General features: G+C 38.3%; 2 protein-coding genes across 4 annotated transcripts in view; both read right to left on the bottom strand.

The window, feature by feature from the left end:
- Nucleotides 1–1,975: 1,975 nt before the first annotated feature.
- Nucleotides 1,976–3,851, bottom strand: bmp10l (bone morphogenetic protein 10, like). Its single transcript, XM_030065699.1, has 2 exons — nt 3,497–3,851; nt 1,976–3,062 (listed from the first exon to the last, which is right to left on the bottom strand). Exons 1-2 carry the CDS (start codon nt 3,849–3,851, stop codon nt 2,008–2,010), a joined length of 1,410 nt encoding a protein of 469 aa, XP_029921559.1. The 3' UTR covers nt 1,976–2,007.
- Nucleotides 3,852–10,401: 6,550 nt separating this feature from the next.
- syk (spleen tyrosine kinase) overlaps nt 10,402–17,611 on the bottom strand; it is a 33,172-nt gene continuing 25,962 nt past the window's right edge. For all 3 annotated transcript variants that reach the window (XM_030065997.1, XM_030065999.1, XM_030065998.1), the window contains 5 exons: nt 15,817–16,026; nt 15,201–15,390; nt 13,739–13,879; nt 13,025–13,137; nt 10,402–12,398 (listed from right to left, as the gene is read on the bottom strand). In XM_030065997.1, coding sequence (XP_029921857.1) covers nt 12,326–12,398; nt 13,025–13,137; nt 13,739–13,879; nt 15,201–15,390; nt 15,817–16,026 — 727 coding nt within the window. In that variant the 3' untranslated portion in view covers nt 10,402–12,325. The remainder of the gene's footprint in view (nt 12,399–13,024; nt 13,138–13,738; nt 13,880–15,200; nt 15,391–15,816; nt 16,027–17,611) is intronic.

Here is a 17,611-nt window from a genome sequence, read left to right as displayed (position 1 = left end):
TTGCAGTAAAAGAAAATGGCAATTTGAAAAAGTTGAAAAACCCAGTGAACCTTCATTTTGAAGGAATGTTTCTCACAGTGCATAAGTTAGCCTACATTACCTGGATTCATTATTCCAAAAAATGTTAAGTATTTTCTTTATGGAATATCTATGCAAGTTTTACTGTGTACAATATTAAAAAGTCAGTCCTAGCTGATATGTGCCTTTGTGAATCTGATTGGAGAGAGGATTCTATTAAGTTAGAAAGTTCCACAAAGAGATTCCATCATTGTTATCTACTTCCAACTGTTAACAGCAGAAGCTAGGTGATGATGTGACATAATTTTTTTTTCCATTTGCTGTGTTGCTGTGGTCTTGATAAGGGCAACAGCATGCTCATGTCAGGAAAAGGAAGTGGGAGGGATCACAGGGCCCCCAGCAACCTGCTGGCTGCATTGTCAGAAGAGAATGCTGGTGTTGGACACCAGGAATCTGACACCACCCTCTCCCAAATGTTGCCCACTTGGAGTGGCGTCTCATCCTGAGTGACGGTCTACAAGACTCCAGGCTCTGACACCTCCTTATCACTGTGGCATGGAGGGGGGCAGAGAGAGGATCGCCAGGCATGTGACACTGGAGGGATGAGGATTAAGGGGTGGAGTTGAGAGGGGAGAATGATTTCCTATATAGACAGTGATTACCTTATAATGAGTTCAGCACATATAGCCTCTCAAAAATGTCTCACTGGACATATTAAATTGTGTTTTCAGGCATTTTATTTTTTCAATTTGGCAAACATCCTTGTCTTCAATTTTCAAGCTGTGTATTACAACCACAATAACATTAACGTCAGTGTCAGAATCAGAAGTGAGAGATGAAGCTGTCACATCACGAAGAAAAGATTATGATTTCAGATCATTTGAAGTCAGGTAAAGATGGCCACAGATGGCAAAAAGTTAGCATGAAAATCTTTTCCAAGTCAAAAGCGGTCTAAAATACACCTTCAGCAAGTTTAGAAGGCAAATAATCATTAAATCATGGTCATGGCTCAAAGTTTCCAAGATGCCATGAGGTTACATGAACAACTGATACCAAATTTGTAGGCTGCATTATGCAGTAAGCAATTTAACACTGTGATACTTCATTCCATAAGTTACCAGCCATGCAGCTATGTGATATATCCCCAAAACCTTTTGAAAAGAACAATTCAGATATTTGCAACTAACTTGAAAATCAACCTTGAGGAACATTTAATATACTGAAGCTGGCTTTTGCATTAAATACATTTACTGAAGTAATTTCTGAACAAAATAGCCATTTTCTGTACCTTGAAAGATGGTTTTATCCTACTTTCATCTGCGTAGAGCTGACACTCATATTTCCAAATTATTCAGAGCAATAGGCTCTCATGGCAACATTTTTTTTCTCTACCAGTCCCATACAAATAATAATAATAATGTGGAGCTCACCTCATCTTAGATCAAACATAGTGCACATCACATTGTTCCAGGATACATGTTGTCATTTGTACAGACATTTGGTATCAGAGGTTTTCTTTTGCCTTCTCCCTTGCTCTGTTCAATAGGATTAAGGCAACTCTCTTGCAAACACCAAGAAGTATTAGTAAAAACTGTCTTTTTTCATTCACATTAAATTATTTAACATGTCCAAAAACACACCAAAATTTACTTTGGGTAAAAATAGAATAAAAGAACATATTTTGTCCATTAAGTTTCACAGAATTACTTTGAAAGCTTTATATTTTACACAAATAGCTTATCTTAATGGAGACCCATAATAGATATTCTATACATTGCAAATTCACATTTATATAGCAAAGATTTGTGTCCACATCATTTCCAGATAGAAAGATGATTGTGTTTATTGTTTGTACATTATGGTTACATTGATGTCATAGAAGCACTACTAGTCATCTTCTCAGATGATGCTGATTGAAATACCAGAACGGTTCCTCAGGGTTTATCAGTCCACAGTCTCAAGCTCTGTCTAGTAGCATCAGTTTTAGGACTATCTACAGCCACACTCTGCCACCACCATTCCCTCATACTTGTGGTTGAAAGTGACCACCCCGTTATCATGATAAAGGAGTGAAATTGGCTCCAGCTTAGTAGGTACACAGCAGGCACGCGATGCTCTCTGTGGACGTCTAACACTCAACAGAGTCTGGACTATGGCATGTTTGGTAGGTGAGACCTCAGAGGTCATAGGTGGGTTGCAAACACCATTGCATTCATAAGCTTCATAGCCCAGTGGCTGGATGATCCATGAATCCCAGCCAATGTCTTTAAAATCCACAAAGAGAGGTGTCCTCTTGCATGACTCGCTCTTAACATTGCGACGGATTCGGGGAGGTGTGTCGTCGATAAGGTTGGACTGCAGATGCATGAGGGACTGTTTGTCCAGCTCGTTCTGATTAGCGTGGTCACTGTTCTGATTGACGTGCCCCCAGAAAGCCTGCTGACTTTGCTCTAGATTTTCAGGAAGGTCATTCTCGTGTTCAATCATTTGGTTGAGTTCTTGCTTATCCTGTTTATGGTTTCTGCTCTGATCATCTGAGAACACAATCAACACTGCATTGTGTTTCCCCTCCAAGCTTCTGTCAATGTCAACGTCAACCAGCTTTTCACCTTCTTCAGTGACATCTAGTCTGCCCCCTTCCTCTTCTGTCTCCAGTTTTCCAACATGGACCTCCAGTCTGTGCATTGCACACCCTGACTTCCGCCAGAATGTAATCACATGAGTCAGGTCGAATGACACCCAGCTATTATCTCTGGCATGGATATGCTTTGTCACCAGTTCCTCCAAGTCCTTCATCTCCACCACCTCCTCCATATCCCTCCTTCTGCCCTCTGTCTCCACCTCTTTTTTCCAGAGAACTCCCTCATGGATTTTGTAGATGGTCACCTTGCGGTCAAGGCCAGAATGTGGTCTTTGGGCCTTCTGGAGCATGGTGTAAAGGCGGAGCTCAGCTATTGTTATGTGTTCATGGTGGGGAATGGAGATGTTGAACAGCAAGGGGTATATCCTCACACCCCTGGCCATCATACTGTAGGGGGAGGAATCTGAAATTAAAATATCAACGAGGGTGTCTCAGTTGCATTTTGCATAACTTTTTTTTTTTGTCAAAAGATAAGTCTGCATCTTTAGCATATAGTGTACCCTCATTTTTAAATGGTGTGCTGTTGGATAGTTTGATTTCTATTAACTCAAGCATAGCTGTTATTTGAAAAATCATAACAACAAATTAAAAAAAAATTAATTTAGGGCTTATGGTTCTACACTTGCACTGAAATATCACTTCATGAACCCAAACACAAGGTACCCAACATTTTGTTTTCATAATTACATTTTTGCCTTGGAATACGAAACATCATCCTGATTATGTGACTGCTTGAGGCTTACACAGTAGCATTGCAAAAAAAAAACATTTATAAAAAAACACTACATTATATTTTGAAGATTTTGGTAGATTTAGACGAAGAAAAGAAGTTTGTACCTTCATTCTTGAAACTGCGCACAATGTTGGTAGAGGGCACAGCAGTGTGGTCATTGGCAAATCGGTTATACAGTTCCAGCATGTACTCTGGTGGCTCCTTACGGGCAGCGGGGGGCCTGGACTGGGAGCCCTTTTCAGTGAGGTTTAGTGTGGACAGAAACTGGCTGAGAAGGTCCTGTGCATCCAGGTCAGTCTGTTCAAGTAGCGGGTTATCAAGAACATCCCTACGGACTGATGCCCTGTGGTGGTTCTCAGGAGACGTGATGGGAATGCTCAAGCTCAGACCAGGCGACATGAGAAGTATCACACTCAGAGAGTAGATATACCCAAATCTGGAGAAAACTGAAACAGTCATGTCGTGTCAAAGGATTAGATCCAAAGACTATCAGATGAGAAGATGTGATTGGATTCTCAGGAGAGGACACCTTGCGAACAGTCCAACCTTTCCAGGGTAGATTCTCTCCTTTAAGGACAAAGGTTGGTGTTGGGGCAGAGAGAAAACAGCTTTGCCCTTGTTGATCTTGTGATTTGGTTCTGAGGGCAGGGCTGTTGTCTAGTGTGCTGTGCTGACATGTTTGGAGATGTCACTAAGGCCCTGCTCGGCCCTCCTCTTTCTCTCTCCACCAGGGACGTATGACTACCCACAAACTACAATCATCTTCTGTCAATTTTATGGTGTGCCTTTCTCCAGATTTTCAATGTCATCATTTTCTTTAGACTTAAAATTTCAGTCGCTCCATTTTTAATGTTTATTCTTAAAAAGCCCAACCAGGCATGGGACTAAAAAAACAGCATTAGCTATAATCTCCACATGCAGAGCATCCAGCTTCATGTGCTTGTGTAAATCAGCAAAATGTCTAAGTTTGCATTGTCCCTATTCAAAATAAACCAATAAATAAATACATACATACATACATACACACATAGTATTAAAAAACAAACAAACAAATAGCATTGTGTTTGGGTCAAAAACTACATTAATGAATGAGCCAAAACTAAAGCTATATGCAAATGATGTGGCTGTAGAACAAGTGCAAGAAACCAAACTTCTAGGAATACTATTCGATAGTAAATTAACATGGTCTAAACACATTGAAAAAGTAATAAATAAAATGGGCGGAAGTCTTTCGACTATAAGGAGATGCGGTGATTTTTTACCTTTATATTTAAGGGGAAGTGTCATTAAAAGTCTTGTTTTATCACACTTAGACTATTGCTCAGATTTGGTCATGCGCTGCCACATCATCTACAAAGAAACTGCAAATTGCTCAGAATAAAGCAGCACGATGTTTACTTCGTTGTCCATATTGAACAAATGTCAGTGCAATGCATAACTGCCTTGTTTGGTTGAATGTAAAGAACACATTTATTGCCTCATTACTTGCTTTTATTTGGAAAATATCAGTGAATAAACTGCCAAGGATTTTATATAAACGTCTGTCTTTCAGTTCTGATGAACATGTATACAACACCAGGCATGCTACTGAATTGAAAAAATGAATGATTTACTCTACTTAAAATGAAAACAAACAAGATGAAAAGTACGGTAATGTTTAGAGCCATGGTGATATGGAATGCTCTGCAGGGACATATCATTCAAGAAAAAAACAAATATAGATTTAAAGAATTATTGAAAGACTATTTATTAGCAAAACAGTTCTCGGTGTCTGCTGATGTTTAGTTGTGGCTACTGGGTACAAGTAATTAGTGTTAGTTTGATGAGCTTTATGAAATCCAAATGATGTTTTTGTAAATGCAATATACTGGAATCATATATATCAACATACAACGTTGTATGTTGATATATACCTGACCCTCTGACCATTTATGAGTTAGGTTAATAGCTACATTTCGGAGGTACAGTTAATGTGAACTAGGTCCCGTACTGTATATATGTTTTTGTCTTTATTTTGTAGATTGTTGTGAGTTGTTTTTGGTTGTTATTTGTGTTATCTTGTTGTGTGGTGTGTTTTTTGTAATATACTGCAATGTAAAGCTAATTGTGTTGGGTGTGGACTCCAGGAAGAATAGTGATGGCCTTAGCCAAAGCTAATGGAGATCCAAATAAAGATAAAGATAAAGATAAAGATAAAGGCTGCATTCCATCAGCTGGAGAAGAGCTACTTTAAATAGGTATAAAATCCATGCCAAGACAAGATACCACACCCTCACCATTAAAAGGTCATCTTATAATTACAATTTTAAATAACATTTTGGCATTTGGTCCCCTCTTCAGACATGCCAATCATCATCATGCCAATCTGAAATCAAACTATTCATTCATTCATTCATTCATTCATTCATTCATTCAACAACATTACCCAAAATTTGTGGGGGAAAAAATGAAAAAGTTCTTATCCAATGCAACTCAATATCTTTAGGCAGATATTTTACTACATAAACTTTGTAGTACTACTTGCATATGTTCCATTATTTAAAGAGTTTCATTAATCACTGTAAATTATAATACAATGGTCAACATGCCAGTGCACTGTATAAGCACTGAGGAAAGTCATGGTATTCATCACATCTGTACGAACAGACAAATTTAGTTTCAAATTTATTAACAGTCCTCACTGATGTGGATTCCACTGCTTGAATCCTGTCCCATGTGCCTGCCTGCTCATACAAAATGGCCATTAGACCTCTGAAAAATTGGACCAACTGAATAGCAAGAGAGCCTTCTTACCATAAAGCCTCAACATACATCAGCAAACTACTAAACATGTTATCATGACTGCTCATTTGTGCATATTGTATTTTGTCTCTTGCTATCATGTCCTGTCTTGGCATCTTCCCTATGTGCAGTTAATGACTATCCATAGGGACTGTCCAGCATACAGTTTTCATCAGGCTGAGTGAAAATGCTTCATTCTCACTGGTCAGATAACTAAAACACAAATCCAACTACAGATTTACATCTTCCAGCTCCCACCCTGCACACTCCAACTGTGTTCAGAGCATGCCAGGGGTCAGAAAAACACATTAACCAGTTGGCATGAATTAAATACAACCATCATCCTGATATCGAATATTATCACTGTTCATTATTGAAATACAGGTTTAGTTATATTTGTATTCTTATGTTAACTATGCTGGTTCTCCATTGCATAAAAATGGAAATATATTTTGTCCTATCTTATTTTGTAATCCCTGTATCTCATGAATATGGCAAATTAACCCTCAAGTCTAAAATTATATTATATCTAAAATTAAAGGAATGAAATGTAATTAAAACCTGCATTTTAGGTGTGAGACACAATGAAACAAAATCAAAAATCTGAAAAGGCACCTCAGCTTGAAGGGGCATAGCTGGAATAGAGCACAGGGCATAGAGTCTGGAACCATGAAATGTCATTGCAAAAAGGTTATGTGGATCTTCAGTGTCAAAGACTGGTGTGCATATATTCATTTAAAAAAAAAAAAAAAAAAAAAAAAAAAACTTTCTCTGTGACAGGGACTAGACACCAAATCTGTCACTTTGGATTGTGAGCTGCGGTGCACTGCATCCTGTCAGAACGGGCCATTTGTTTAACATAGGTGCTGAAAGGAAGTGGGCAGCACTTCCAAGTCCTGTCCTCAACATGGTGACAGGGTCAAGGTCAAGGTCAGGGTAAACACACACATATGTGTCATCATGTACATGCATCACGGCAACTGTCAAGAAAAAACAAGTAGATGCAGAATGTCACGCTTTCTTAGAGAAATGGACAAATGAATTGTTTTATTGAAGTAAAAGGCAAACCGGTGTTCCTAGTTTGTGGGAAAGCGCTTGCAGTGACGAAAAATGCCAATCCCAAGCAACATTACAACTGGAAACATGCTGAGCTGGATGAGTTGCAAGCACAAATAAGTTTGGATAAAGTTAACCCTCTTTAGTTCAACAAGCAGCTTTCACAAGACCGCATTCTGACAGAGACAATGTTCTCTGTCAGAATGCAAGTGAGTTTCGTGGTGAGTGCACTGATAGCTAAGAAGCTGAAAGCTCTTCACTCAGAAGGAGAATTTGTGAAGGAGTGCCTTGTTGCCACTGCAGAGTTGCTAGTATCGGACAAAGTAATGGTCCCAAGTGTCAATTTAGAGAAGATGAAGAAGATGAAGATGAAGAGGCATGGGATGAAGAGAAGAGCAACATGTTAACAGGGAGGCCACCCAAACAGGCTGAGGCCTACACTGCCCAGGTGCAGGTAGTTTCCTGATGCCCTGTCCAACCCTGCCCACCTGCTCCTGAGCCAGAAAGCCAAACTAACCGTACAAGCAGAAGACAGATAGGGATGTCACCAAAAACCATCACAGAACACATTGCTGATACAGCACAAAATATTGGAAAAACACTGAAGGAGACTGCAAGATACTTTTTCTCACTGGCCTGTGATGAAACAACATCCTGAGGATTTTTCAGTTCTGAGGAGACATGTACTGAGTCTGCATCTCTGTTTGGGACAACCCACCACTATGAGCAGCTCTTTTTAAAACTCTTGCAAAGATTCCAGATGGCCGTCTTACATGTTATTTTCAAACCCAGTGGACTTGGCAGCCAGTAATGCCACTGTTCTGAAAGCAGCGAGTACTCCACTAACCAGCTACAGCACCCTCTTGAGGACTACGCTGAGATAAGTTGACTGAATATGAATATGAATGTTATGGGCCTGGCATCAATTTAGGACCCTTGAAACAAGCAGTTTATACTTAATAAGAATTTGTAATGCTACTTTTGAATGCCACTTTGTGGACTTTGGCTACTTTTCTTGCTGCAATAAGCACCATAAGCAGCTTGGAATGTCTAGAGAGCAGCTGGTTATCATCTCTATTTGAAACCTGTTTTTTTTTTGTTTTTTTTACTCTTTCTCTTCATATATATCAAGTCTTGAGAGCTTGTATTATCTTTTAGTAGCTCAACCAGCCATCTGCATAATTCTAAAAATTTCTGGTTTTGAAAAGTGTTTGAAAGGAGATCTTAGGTTCAAAATTAAGATTCACATTTTAGGTTGTCTCTGATTCTTTCAGTATCTTTCTTCCCGTTTGTTGTTCAACACCATAGTTTTGAGTTCATACCATTTTTATAATAATAATAAGTCCTCTCTGCTCCGTCTCTCTCTCTCCCTCTCACTCACTCCCCCACTCACACATACACACATTCACACACACACTCCAAACTACTCACCCCAAGCACTCCATACATGGACATACACACACAAACACACACACACACACACACACACACACACACACACACACACACACACACACACACACACACTGCTTCCATGTCCAATCTTTGGTACAATAATAACCAAAATTTTACAAAGAGTTGGAATTCGAAGAATGACATCATTTGAGCCCGGGTTTTGTCATGACTGACCACAGAGCCGCCGCCCCTATACCCCCATTTCACTCTCACTCTCAATTCAGTTTCAGTTTTTTAAAAGAGCTTTATTGGCAAGACAATACTGTGCTTATACTGCCAAAGCAAAAAACAAAAAACAATAAAATAAGTTATTAGCACAACATAAACAATAACAATATAAAGAATAACAACTTGAGCATTTTCAAAAACCCAAAACCACAAAGAACATAGTGGCAAAATATTAATAACTAATTTTATTAGTAACACTAATAACAAGTGTTACTTGAAGTGATGGTTTCCCTCTGTGTGGTGTTTCTATGTTCGTCCCTCCGCTGGTGGCAGGAGGCCACATATTCAGCTGCCAGTGTGCAATAGTTTGGTTTCTCTCCCAGGAGATATTTCAGTTTGTTCCTGTCTGAAAGTGTCTCGAATTCTTGATGTTGAGTTTTAAATTTGGGGGAAAAAAATTCTCTTATTTGTTTGTACTTGTCACAGTGGAGGAGAAAGTGCTGTTCTGTCTGTACGTCCAGAGCCAGACTGTGTCCGCTGAGTCTGCACATGGTAAAGGGCTTTCTTAGTCTGCAGTCGGACACAATGGTCAGGTATTCTGCCACTGTGTATTGTCAGCTGAGGGTTAAATAGCATTCCATTTTGCTTTGACTTTTTTATATAGTATAATATATATTATACTATATAAATATTTCTCTTTTTGTCTAGCTATAATTTGGTTTGGCCAGACGGTTTGGAGTCTGTCCTGAGGTTCTGGGGCCTTGGTCGAGGTCAGGGAACTGAGTGACAGGGCTAGCTGGGTGAGGGGACTTCATGGGATTTGAGAACTTTGTGGTGGAAACTATGGGGATCGCTAGTTTTCAGATGGTAGTATAATTTGAGTTGAAATTTGGAGGGGATACTGGCCGAGTTCTGCTTGGCAGGCATTATTTGTGTGTTTTAGGAGGTGTTTATTGCTAGGACTTTTTTGTTTGTTGGTTGCCAGTTTTCACTGAACATTTGTTGTTTGCATACATTGATTTTATGACATCAAATGTTATGTAATGTTATCATATGTGTTACTGAAAGTACTTGTGATTAATTCTTATATACTGCACAGTACGTTGGATATTATACATTAATTTCACTTCATTGCATGTGTATTTTATGGTATACTGAATATTGATTATATTGTGTTGTACATATACTGTTGTGCTATAGGCTGTATATTTCCTTGTGGCAGCTTCATTATCATTTCTAGACTTTCTGCTGTGTAAATACATATAACAAATGAGACCGGTTACCCCACAAATCCTCACTGCATTGAGATTTCATATTTGTTTCTTGTTACTTTTTTTGGCATTATTATATTGATTGTTATTTTCTGATGTTTGAGGCATTGAAACTTTTTCTTTCTTTCTTGTGCATTACTTTGTCTTTTGTTTGTTTGTCTTTTTGATACGTGGATCCCAGGAAGAGTAGCTGTTAACATTTCTAACAGCCATCCTAATAAATTAAACTGCATTTTAATCTAAATTGGAATTAACAGACTACAGACTTCCAGTTGAAGGATTTTTATTTCAGATACCCTATTGGCATTACTGTACTGAAAATAATGAGTCAAAATTCAAGGTAAATCAGCTCTCAACAACAGTTATCACAAGTCACAGCCATAGTCGTTACACTATAAATAGCCTTTAATGTTGAACTGCAATAATAGATTAAGTAGCCATTATAAAAATAACACATTGCTACACACATAAATAAAAAAAAACAAAAATCACAGCACTCTACCCCATAAAACAATTCCATTGTTAACACCCAGAAATTGGCATTTTATTCACAAGCAGGTTTGGGAAGGTGTTAGTCCATGTCTTGTCTCTGCTAATTTCCTTTTAGTCATAAGTGAATATTAGAACAACTCATATACATCTATTGAGCATTACATGTCTTAAAGCCATTCAGTCCTGTGGGACTGTTCCCTCATTTCTTCACTTTCTTCATCGACATCAAATCACATTCATATTCAATTCCCTATGCAATGCTGATTCTGCCCATTTCAATTTCTCTGTTTGTTCCTTTATACTTTTGTTTGAACTTAACAATTGAATTAAAAAAAAAAAAAAAAAAAAACACAATTAATCTCCCAATCAGCCCATGGTGCACTGCACCATTTTGAACCTCACAGACTTTCAACATATAACATGGTCATGTTTCGGTTTATTGATACAAACTGGTATATGGGCATTATGTCAGAGTCACACACACAGACCAATAACACCATCTTAAAGTCCTTGCATCTACAGTATATAAAAAGTTTGAAAACATGCATACCCATCACTTTGCAACAATTAACAATTTCATGGTAGATCCAATTACAAAAAACATACATCACAGAGTTTGAACCTCAGAATTTGAATGGTGTGGAACAGACTTTCCAGTCAACACAGTAGGATGGCTGGAATGGCAGCCATTTTTGTACATTGCCATTGCTAAGAACTAACTTACAGAGATGCTCTGCTGGTAACTATTAACACTGATTATTGCTTTTAGCAAACAGCCACAGTACAACATATCAGTTCTCAAGCTAGTGAGACACACTTTATGGCACAACTGACATGCATTATCACTGCAGTAACCAGCCACATTCGCTATTATATTCTGTACCAGCCAAATGACCGCAGCAAACAGTGCCATGACCATTCTACTCCATTCAAGTTCTATGGTTTGAGCCCGTACCAAATTATTTTTGGCATGTATACATGCATGTATATGCCCGTTTCCCAAATGAATGTCTGCATTATTTGACCTTTCTTTACTGACAACACTGGACTCTTATCTATTAATTATTTTGTTGCTGAATATGTTTGAATTTTCTGTTTTCACTCATGATTGCATATTAAACAGAGCATAAGCAAAATAATATTTACTTTTAGCCATGCAGAGGAATTTTCAGTTTTTTTCTATCTTCAACATGCCAGTACCGCAGAATTCCCAAACCCCAGATCAACACAAATACTTTGACATAAGGTTATTTCTGTTTAGTTTGGCAAACTGCTTGGTTGACAAGATTATATACAATGATACAGTGTACACTCACATGTACTGTGTACTGTGGTATGTGTGATAAATCTTTGGTTTTTGTATACTACTGCTGATGCCAATAGAAGGACAATACTTCATGCTGAATTTATCCAAATCTGCAATTAACAGCAATTACATAACACATTGGATATCACCAGTGATACTGTACAAGTAAGAATACCAACACAGGTGAGTGCAAAAAAAAGTACAGGAAGGTTAAGTAATAAAATGCTGCATTTAATTAATCATGGTCTATAACAAATCCTCCAGTGCAAATCGGTATGTCATAATTGCATTCAATTTATAATCATTTTCAATTTTTAATACATGATTTGAATACATTTTTTGTAGTTATGCAGTGCTAACCAACATTTTGCATAGTTTGTGTCGTATAACTTCCAAATGAAACATCACTGTGCAATGTCATAGTAATACTCCCTTAGTCGTGGCTCAACAACTTTAAATCCAGGTCTTTCATCTGCCCTGTAAGAAAGTACAGAGTTAGTAATAATCTAGTACTAAAACCTTTTTATCTTTTTTTGTGTCCTGTTTTTATGACTGCAGGATTTAATGCAAATTGTACGACTACTTCTGGGGCAATAAAGGAAAACTGTCCCACTGCTTTGGGAGCAATAAAACAAGTGTTTCTTCCACCTAGTCCTTTCTTGGCTTTGAAAACGTGTATTTTCTTCAAACATAACATTTAAGATCATATTGTATGACGTTCATCAGCTCCCTTCTGATAATCCCCTCTGATAATCACAAAGGTAAATGTGACCTGAATGTTTTTTTACATCTCAGGGAAATGGCCTGGGTAAGACTGGAGATAACCTTGTTTTTAAAGCTGGCTTATCCATGTTGGTGGTTCCCAATGACAGTGACAGGGAACTGTGTGGGAACGTAAATGCCCATGAGTAACAGGGAAAGTGGGTAAACCAAAAAAGTAAATTACAACACTAAATCACCAAAAATTTCTTGAATGCACTTAACATTACAAATTGATAATATCAAACAACGAAAGAGCGTCCAGGGGAAGAACAGGACAATCTGTTGTCAATGCTACCATGATGTGGTGTGGTGAACGAAATACAAAATTGACGTCCACTCACTTGTATGTCCAGCACTTCCTCATGATTTCATACATCTCTGATGGACAGTTGGCAGGAGCGTCCATGCGCTGGTCACTTTCAATCATCTGCATGACATCATTTCCTTTCATGCCCTGTTAATGCAGCACAGTGAGAGCAAAAGAATGTGTCATGACCTTGCGACCCCACCATGATGCATGAATGAAAAATAACCAAAACTTTAATAATAAAAAAATATATATGTTTCAGCCAAAAATAGCACATGAAGTCTGGCATTTTCACTGTGACTGTGTCTCGTTAAAAATGAGAAAACAAAATTATGAGCTGATTTCTTGTTTCTGCCACTGTGGATTTAATCAAAATGCACAAGGACTGAGACACCGTACCGCCTGCATCCCTCTAGCAACTAATCACAATTGCCAGTTTATTCTGAGCTAGCTAAATAACCACTGCAAACAGTCATTCAAGTTCAGTGAATTTGTATCAACCACTCTAGAAATTACAGTTAAAGGAGAGTAAACTACATCCTCTAACTAGGGATTATCATGAGGCAAACAACCATTAGTATGAATATATAATTACCATTTCATTAGAATTATTTTTTTCTTTCAAAAACTGTCATAGAAATTCTTTCAGTGTGGCACTATTTGGTATGTTTCCATGACTTTAAACATTTATATAAAAGGTGGGTAATGCCCCTCATGTCAATACTATGTTATTGTTGATTGTTCATACCTTGTATGGTTTTTGCCCGTAGGAGTATGCTTCCCACATCAGCACCCCGAAGCTCCACACATCACTTTTACATGAGAATTTGAAGTAGTTCATACACTCTGGAGCGTACCATTTCACTGGCCACTTCCCATGACCCTTGGCCTGGAGGACGAGGCATATGACAGAATATCAGCAGCTGTCAAACCTCCCTGCTGTTTCATGATTTTAGGCAAGTAGGTGGTTTTGTGAGTAGAATATTATTTCTGTGATGCAACAGTGATGTGGGACGAACTACTTCAGTGACATTAATTTAGACAAACCTCACAAACCAGAAAAGTCAGATACATTTTCATAGTATCATTATTCTAGTATTTAGTGCAGTGCTGGGCAACTTACTGTCAAAATGTGATATTTTACATATTACTTATGGCTGACATTTAAAAGTAATAAGTTACTTTACAATACTTCTTTTTGTTTGAAGAAATGTGTTACTCATGGCACCAGCTTTGTGGTGCTTCCAACAACATAAATACAGAGACCGTAGGGCCCTCTGTTAGCAGCCTGTGAAGTTATTGCAGCTGTAATTACTTCACGGGGACGACACTGTACAGCTTAATGAAGGCATAGGCCTCAAACAATGTACTAAACAAGAGCACTTGTAAGTCTTGTGGTCAGCTTCTCCTTAGCACAGATATAAAAGAAAAATGATTAAAAAAAATTTGGAGCTAATGTGAATTAATCCATATTGAAAATGCTAGACAGTCACAGTGTATAAACTACATAATCAAGATTGTTAAATGATTTTGCCGGAAATGAAGTTTGTGTGAGTAAAAGAGGCTTTTTAAAAATTGAATATAAACCCGGGCTGAATATAATTGTGTCATAAATAAAATCAAATATTGACTGTCTCTAATAGTGTGGCATTAATTTTTTTTCTGAAAAGCCTTTATATATCCCTGTTCCAGACATTTTCTGCAGCACCATGAAGTTATTTTGAATACATACACTGAAGAAGGCTTGTGATTTCTGTTCCCTTGCTGATTAAAAAGAAAAAAATGAAAAACAAAGTGGTGCCTCTGTACAGTTGCCTGTGTGCGTGAACCTTTTCTTTGTCTGCTGTCTGAGCTGCATGGGTTGAAAACATCCAACAAGCACTGTAGGAGTCAGTAGAACACAAAGGATTTTTCTTCTCGGCAGCATGAAGTAGATATGACCTTCTATGCCCATGTGGTTTGAAACTCTTGGAACTGAACAACAGGAAGACGTCTCCAATAAATAAACGAATAAAAGAAAATAATAGCCTAATAATATAATACAAAATTGAATAAAGTGCTACAAATGAAAAATAGGAAGGGAAGCATATGAGCCAGTTCTCGTCACTATTTCAGAGTTTGTGAGGCTGCACTGACTGTCCTAAACTTTGCCATATCAACACATTTCTTTTGAGCTGTATGCATCACTCTGTGTCTCTGTTAGCCATTACCTTGTAGTAGTTTTCCTCCTCAGCAAGAGCTTTAGAAAGGCCAAAGTCGCTGATTTTGGCATAGTGCTGGGTCACCAGTAGCACATTCCTGGCAGCGAGGTCTCTGTGGACAAAGTTATGCTCCTCCAGGTACTTCATGCCCATAGACACCTGGTGGACCAGCTCTGTTATGTTCTTGACGGTTATGTGCCTGTAGGGGATCAGTTATGGTGTTTTAACTACAGAGCGCTAAATCAAAGAAAATGCAAGGTTATTATAAGCAATTTCTATCACAAAATCTTTTGGAAGATGTACATAAACATTATTGTTGTTATTATTATTGTACCTCATTTACACTTTCAGTGCTTTGTTTGGACTGAAAGTTTCTATTCTAAGGCGTTGTTGTTCCATCTGACCAAAATTGAGTGCGCTTTAAGAAATTCTTTGCAATTTTAAACCTTGTTTAAACTCTGCTTTTCTGGTTAAAATTGTAATACTGAACCGTGAATTTAGCATCATTTATTAGAGTGAACCTTTAGCTGACTGTGTAGTTCCATGTCAAGTGTAAATGGGAAATAACCAGTGACTCTAAATTGCCTCATGGTAGGTAACTAAAGCACAATGTAGGAGTACGTACTTATTCTTCTGCAGGAACTTGTTGAGCGGCCCCAGTTCAGCCAGCTCCATGACCAGCATGAGGTTCTCAGCTTCACAGATACCAATCATGCGGACAATGTAAGGGTTGTCCAGTTGCTGCATGACATTGGCCTCCCGCAGCATCTCCTCCCGCATCCCTGGGTTGTTATCATTGTTCTTCAGGATCTTGACTGCAACTGGCTTCTCTGTCCTAATGCATAAAGTACAGGTAGAAGTTTACCGCAGTAATGGCATTATAAAGTTCAGGTTCCGATTGACTTCAATCAAGTACAAGCCCCCCATTTTGTCAGGTTTTGGTACTTGACAATGACAACTTTCACTCAGCTGACTCTAGTTCAAATCCAAGCACAAGCAGTGATTGTTATTAGATAGCTAATGTTAGCTACAGTGATGTAATGTAATTATGCAGAAATGCTGCCCCTTCCACTCTTTAACCCTTTGACAAGGTCTATCATTATGCACTCAGATTTATTACTGGTGACAGCTACGATACACCACTGCATTCTGTGTGATAAAGTGGATTGGACTACATTGACATTTAATAATGTGTAAAGCCTTTGTTGGCAACCTACCACCTTATATCTCAATGATGCTGGAGTGGAACTTTGGTACCTATCTAACTCAGTCAAATGACTGGTCCCAGGCACAACCTGAACTTGGGAAATCAGCCCAGAAATCAGTCACAAAACCTAATACTCTACCAATCTGAGGACAATTTCAAACCATGATCACACAACCTCCCAGCTTCAGAGTGTACCTGTTTCATTTTTCTTTTCTTTTCTTTATTTAGTCTTTGTTGACATCATATAAAATGAGGTCAACTTCAATGAACCTTTGAGTATGAATAAAGGTTTGGATGAATAATGTCTTGTATTTATTGCAAGACAGTGACAGTGACAGTGGGCATGGCTTCATATATAGAATGCATGGAACCTCTAAACAGATTCACACACCATGACTCTTAGTGGAAAGGTTGGCCATGTGGCAAGGAAGAACTGATTTACTGTTCACATCAGTTAGCCAAAGGTTAATTAAGTTAACTTTTGGTGACCATCCAACATGTGGTACTAGCATGTCTTAACAGTTGCATTGTGTTGGCAGAGGTATACACTCTACTCAGTCCTTTCTAGTTAAAGTATAAGTGGTGAAATGAAATAACACAAAATAACACATCCTTGAATTCATCAAACATTTCAACAAAAGTATCCAAGGATGGATTCTTACTTTAACCAAGACCAAACCAGTGATTTTGAATGTTTGGCCTTTTCACTACTATTTCCCCACATTTTACATTACAACAAACCATTTTGCTAATCATGCATGGGAGCTAAAGATTTCACAACATATGGTCAAAATCTCTCAATTTTCAAATTAGCTTTTGGTTGGAACACACATCTTATAATTTTCTACATCAGCAGCTAACAAAGTCATCAGCATTCATGAATCATGGAAGTGTTAGTAAGACTAGATTAGACTAGAAAAGATTAGCAGAAACCTGAAGTATAGATATTACTCTAAACATGTGAAATCACTGTTATGGTCCCTTAACTTAACTCCTATCCATCCTCATCCTGCTTGGCCTGAGTTTGGCCTTTGACACCATCTCACACACCATACTTCTGGACAGACTCCTCTCCACTGGCATCACTCACACACCCCTCAACTGGTTTAAATCCTATCTCTCCGGCTGCTCTCAGTACATTCAACTTAATTCTTTCACATCACAACCATTCCCAGTCACCACAGGTGTGCCCCAGGGATCTGTCCTGGGGCCC

Source organism: Myripristis murdjan, chromosome 12 (genome assembly GCF_902150065.1).
Source record: "Myripristis murdjan chromosome 12, fMyrMur1.1, whole genome shotgun sequence".
Taxonomy (NCBI): Eukaryota; Metazoa; Chordata; class Actinopteri; order Holocentriformes; family Holocentridae; genus Myripristis; species Myripristis murdjan.
Note: the sequence above shows the minus strand (reverse complement) of the source record. Positions and strands in the feature narration are given on the sequence as shown.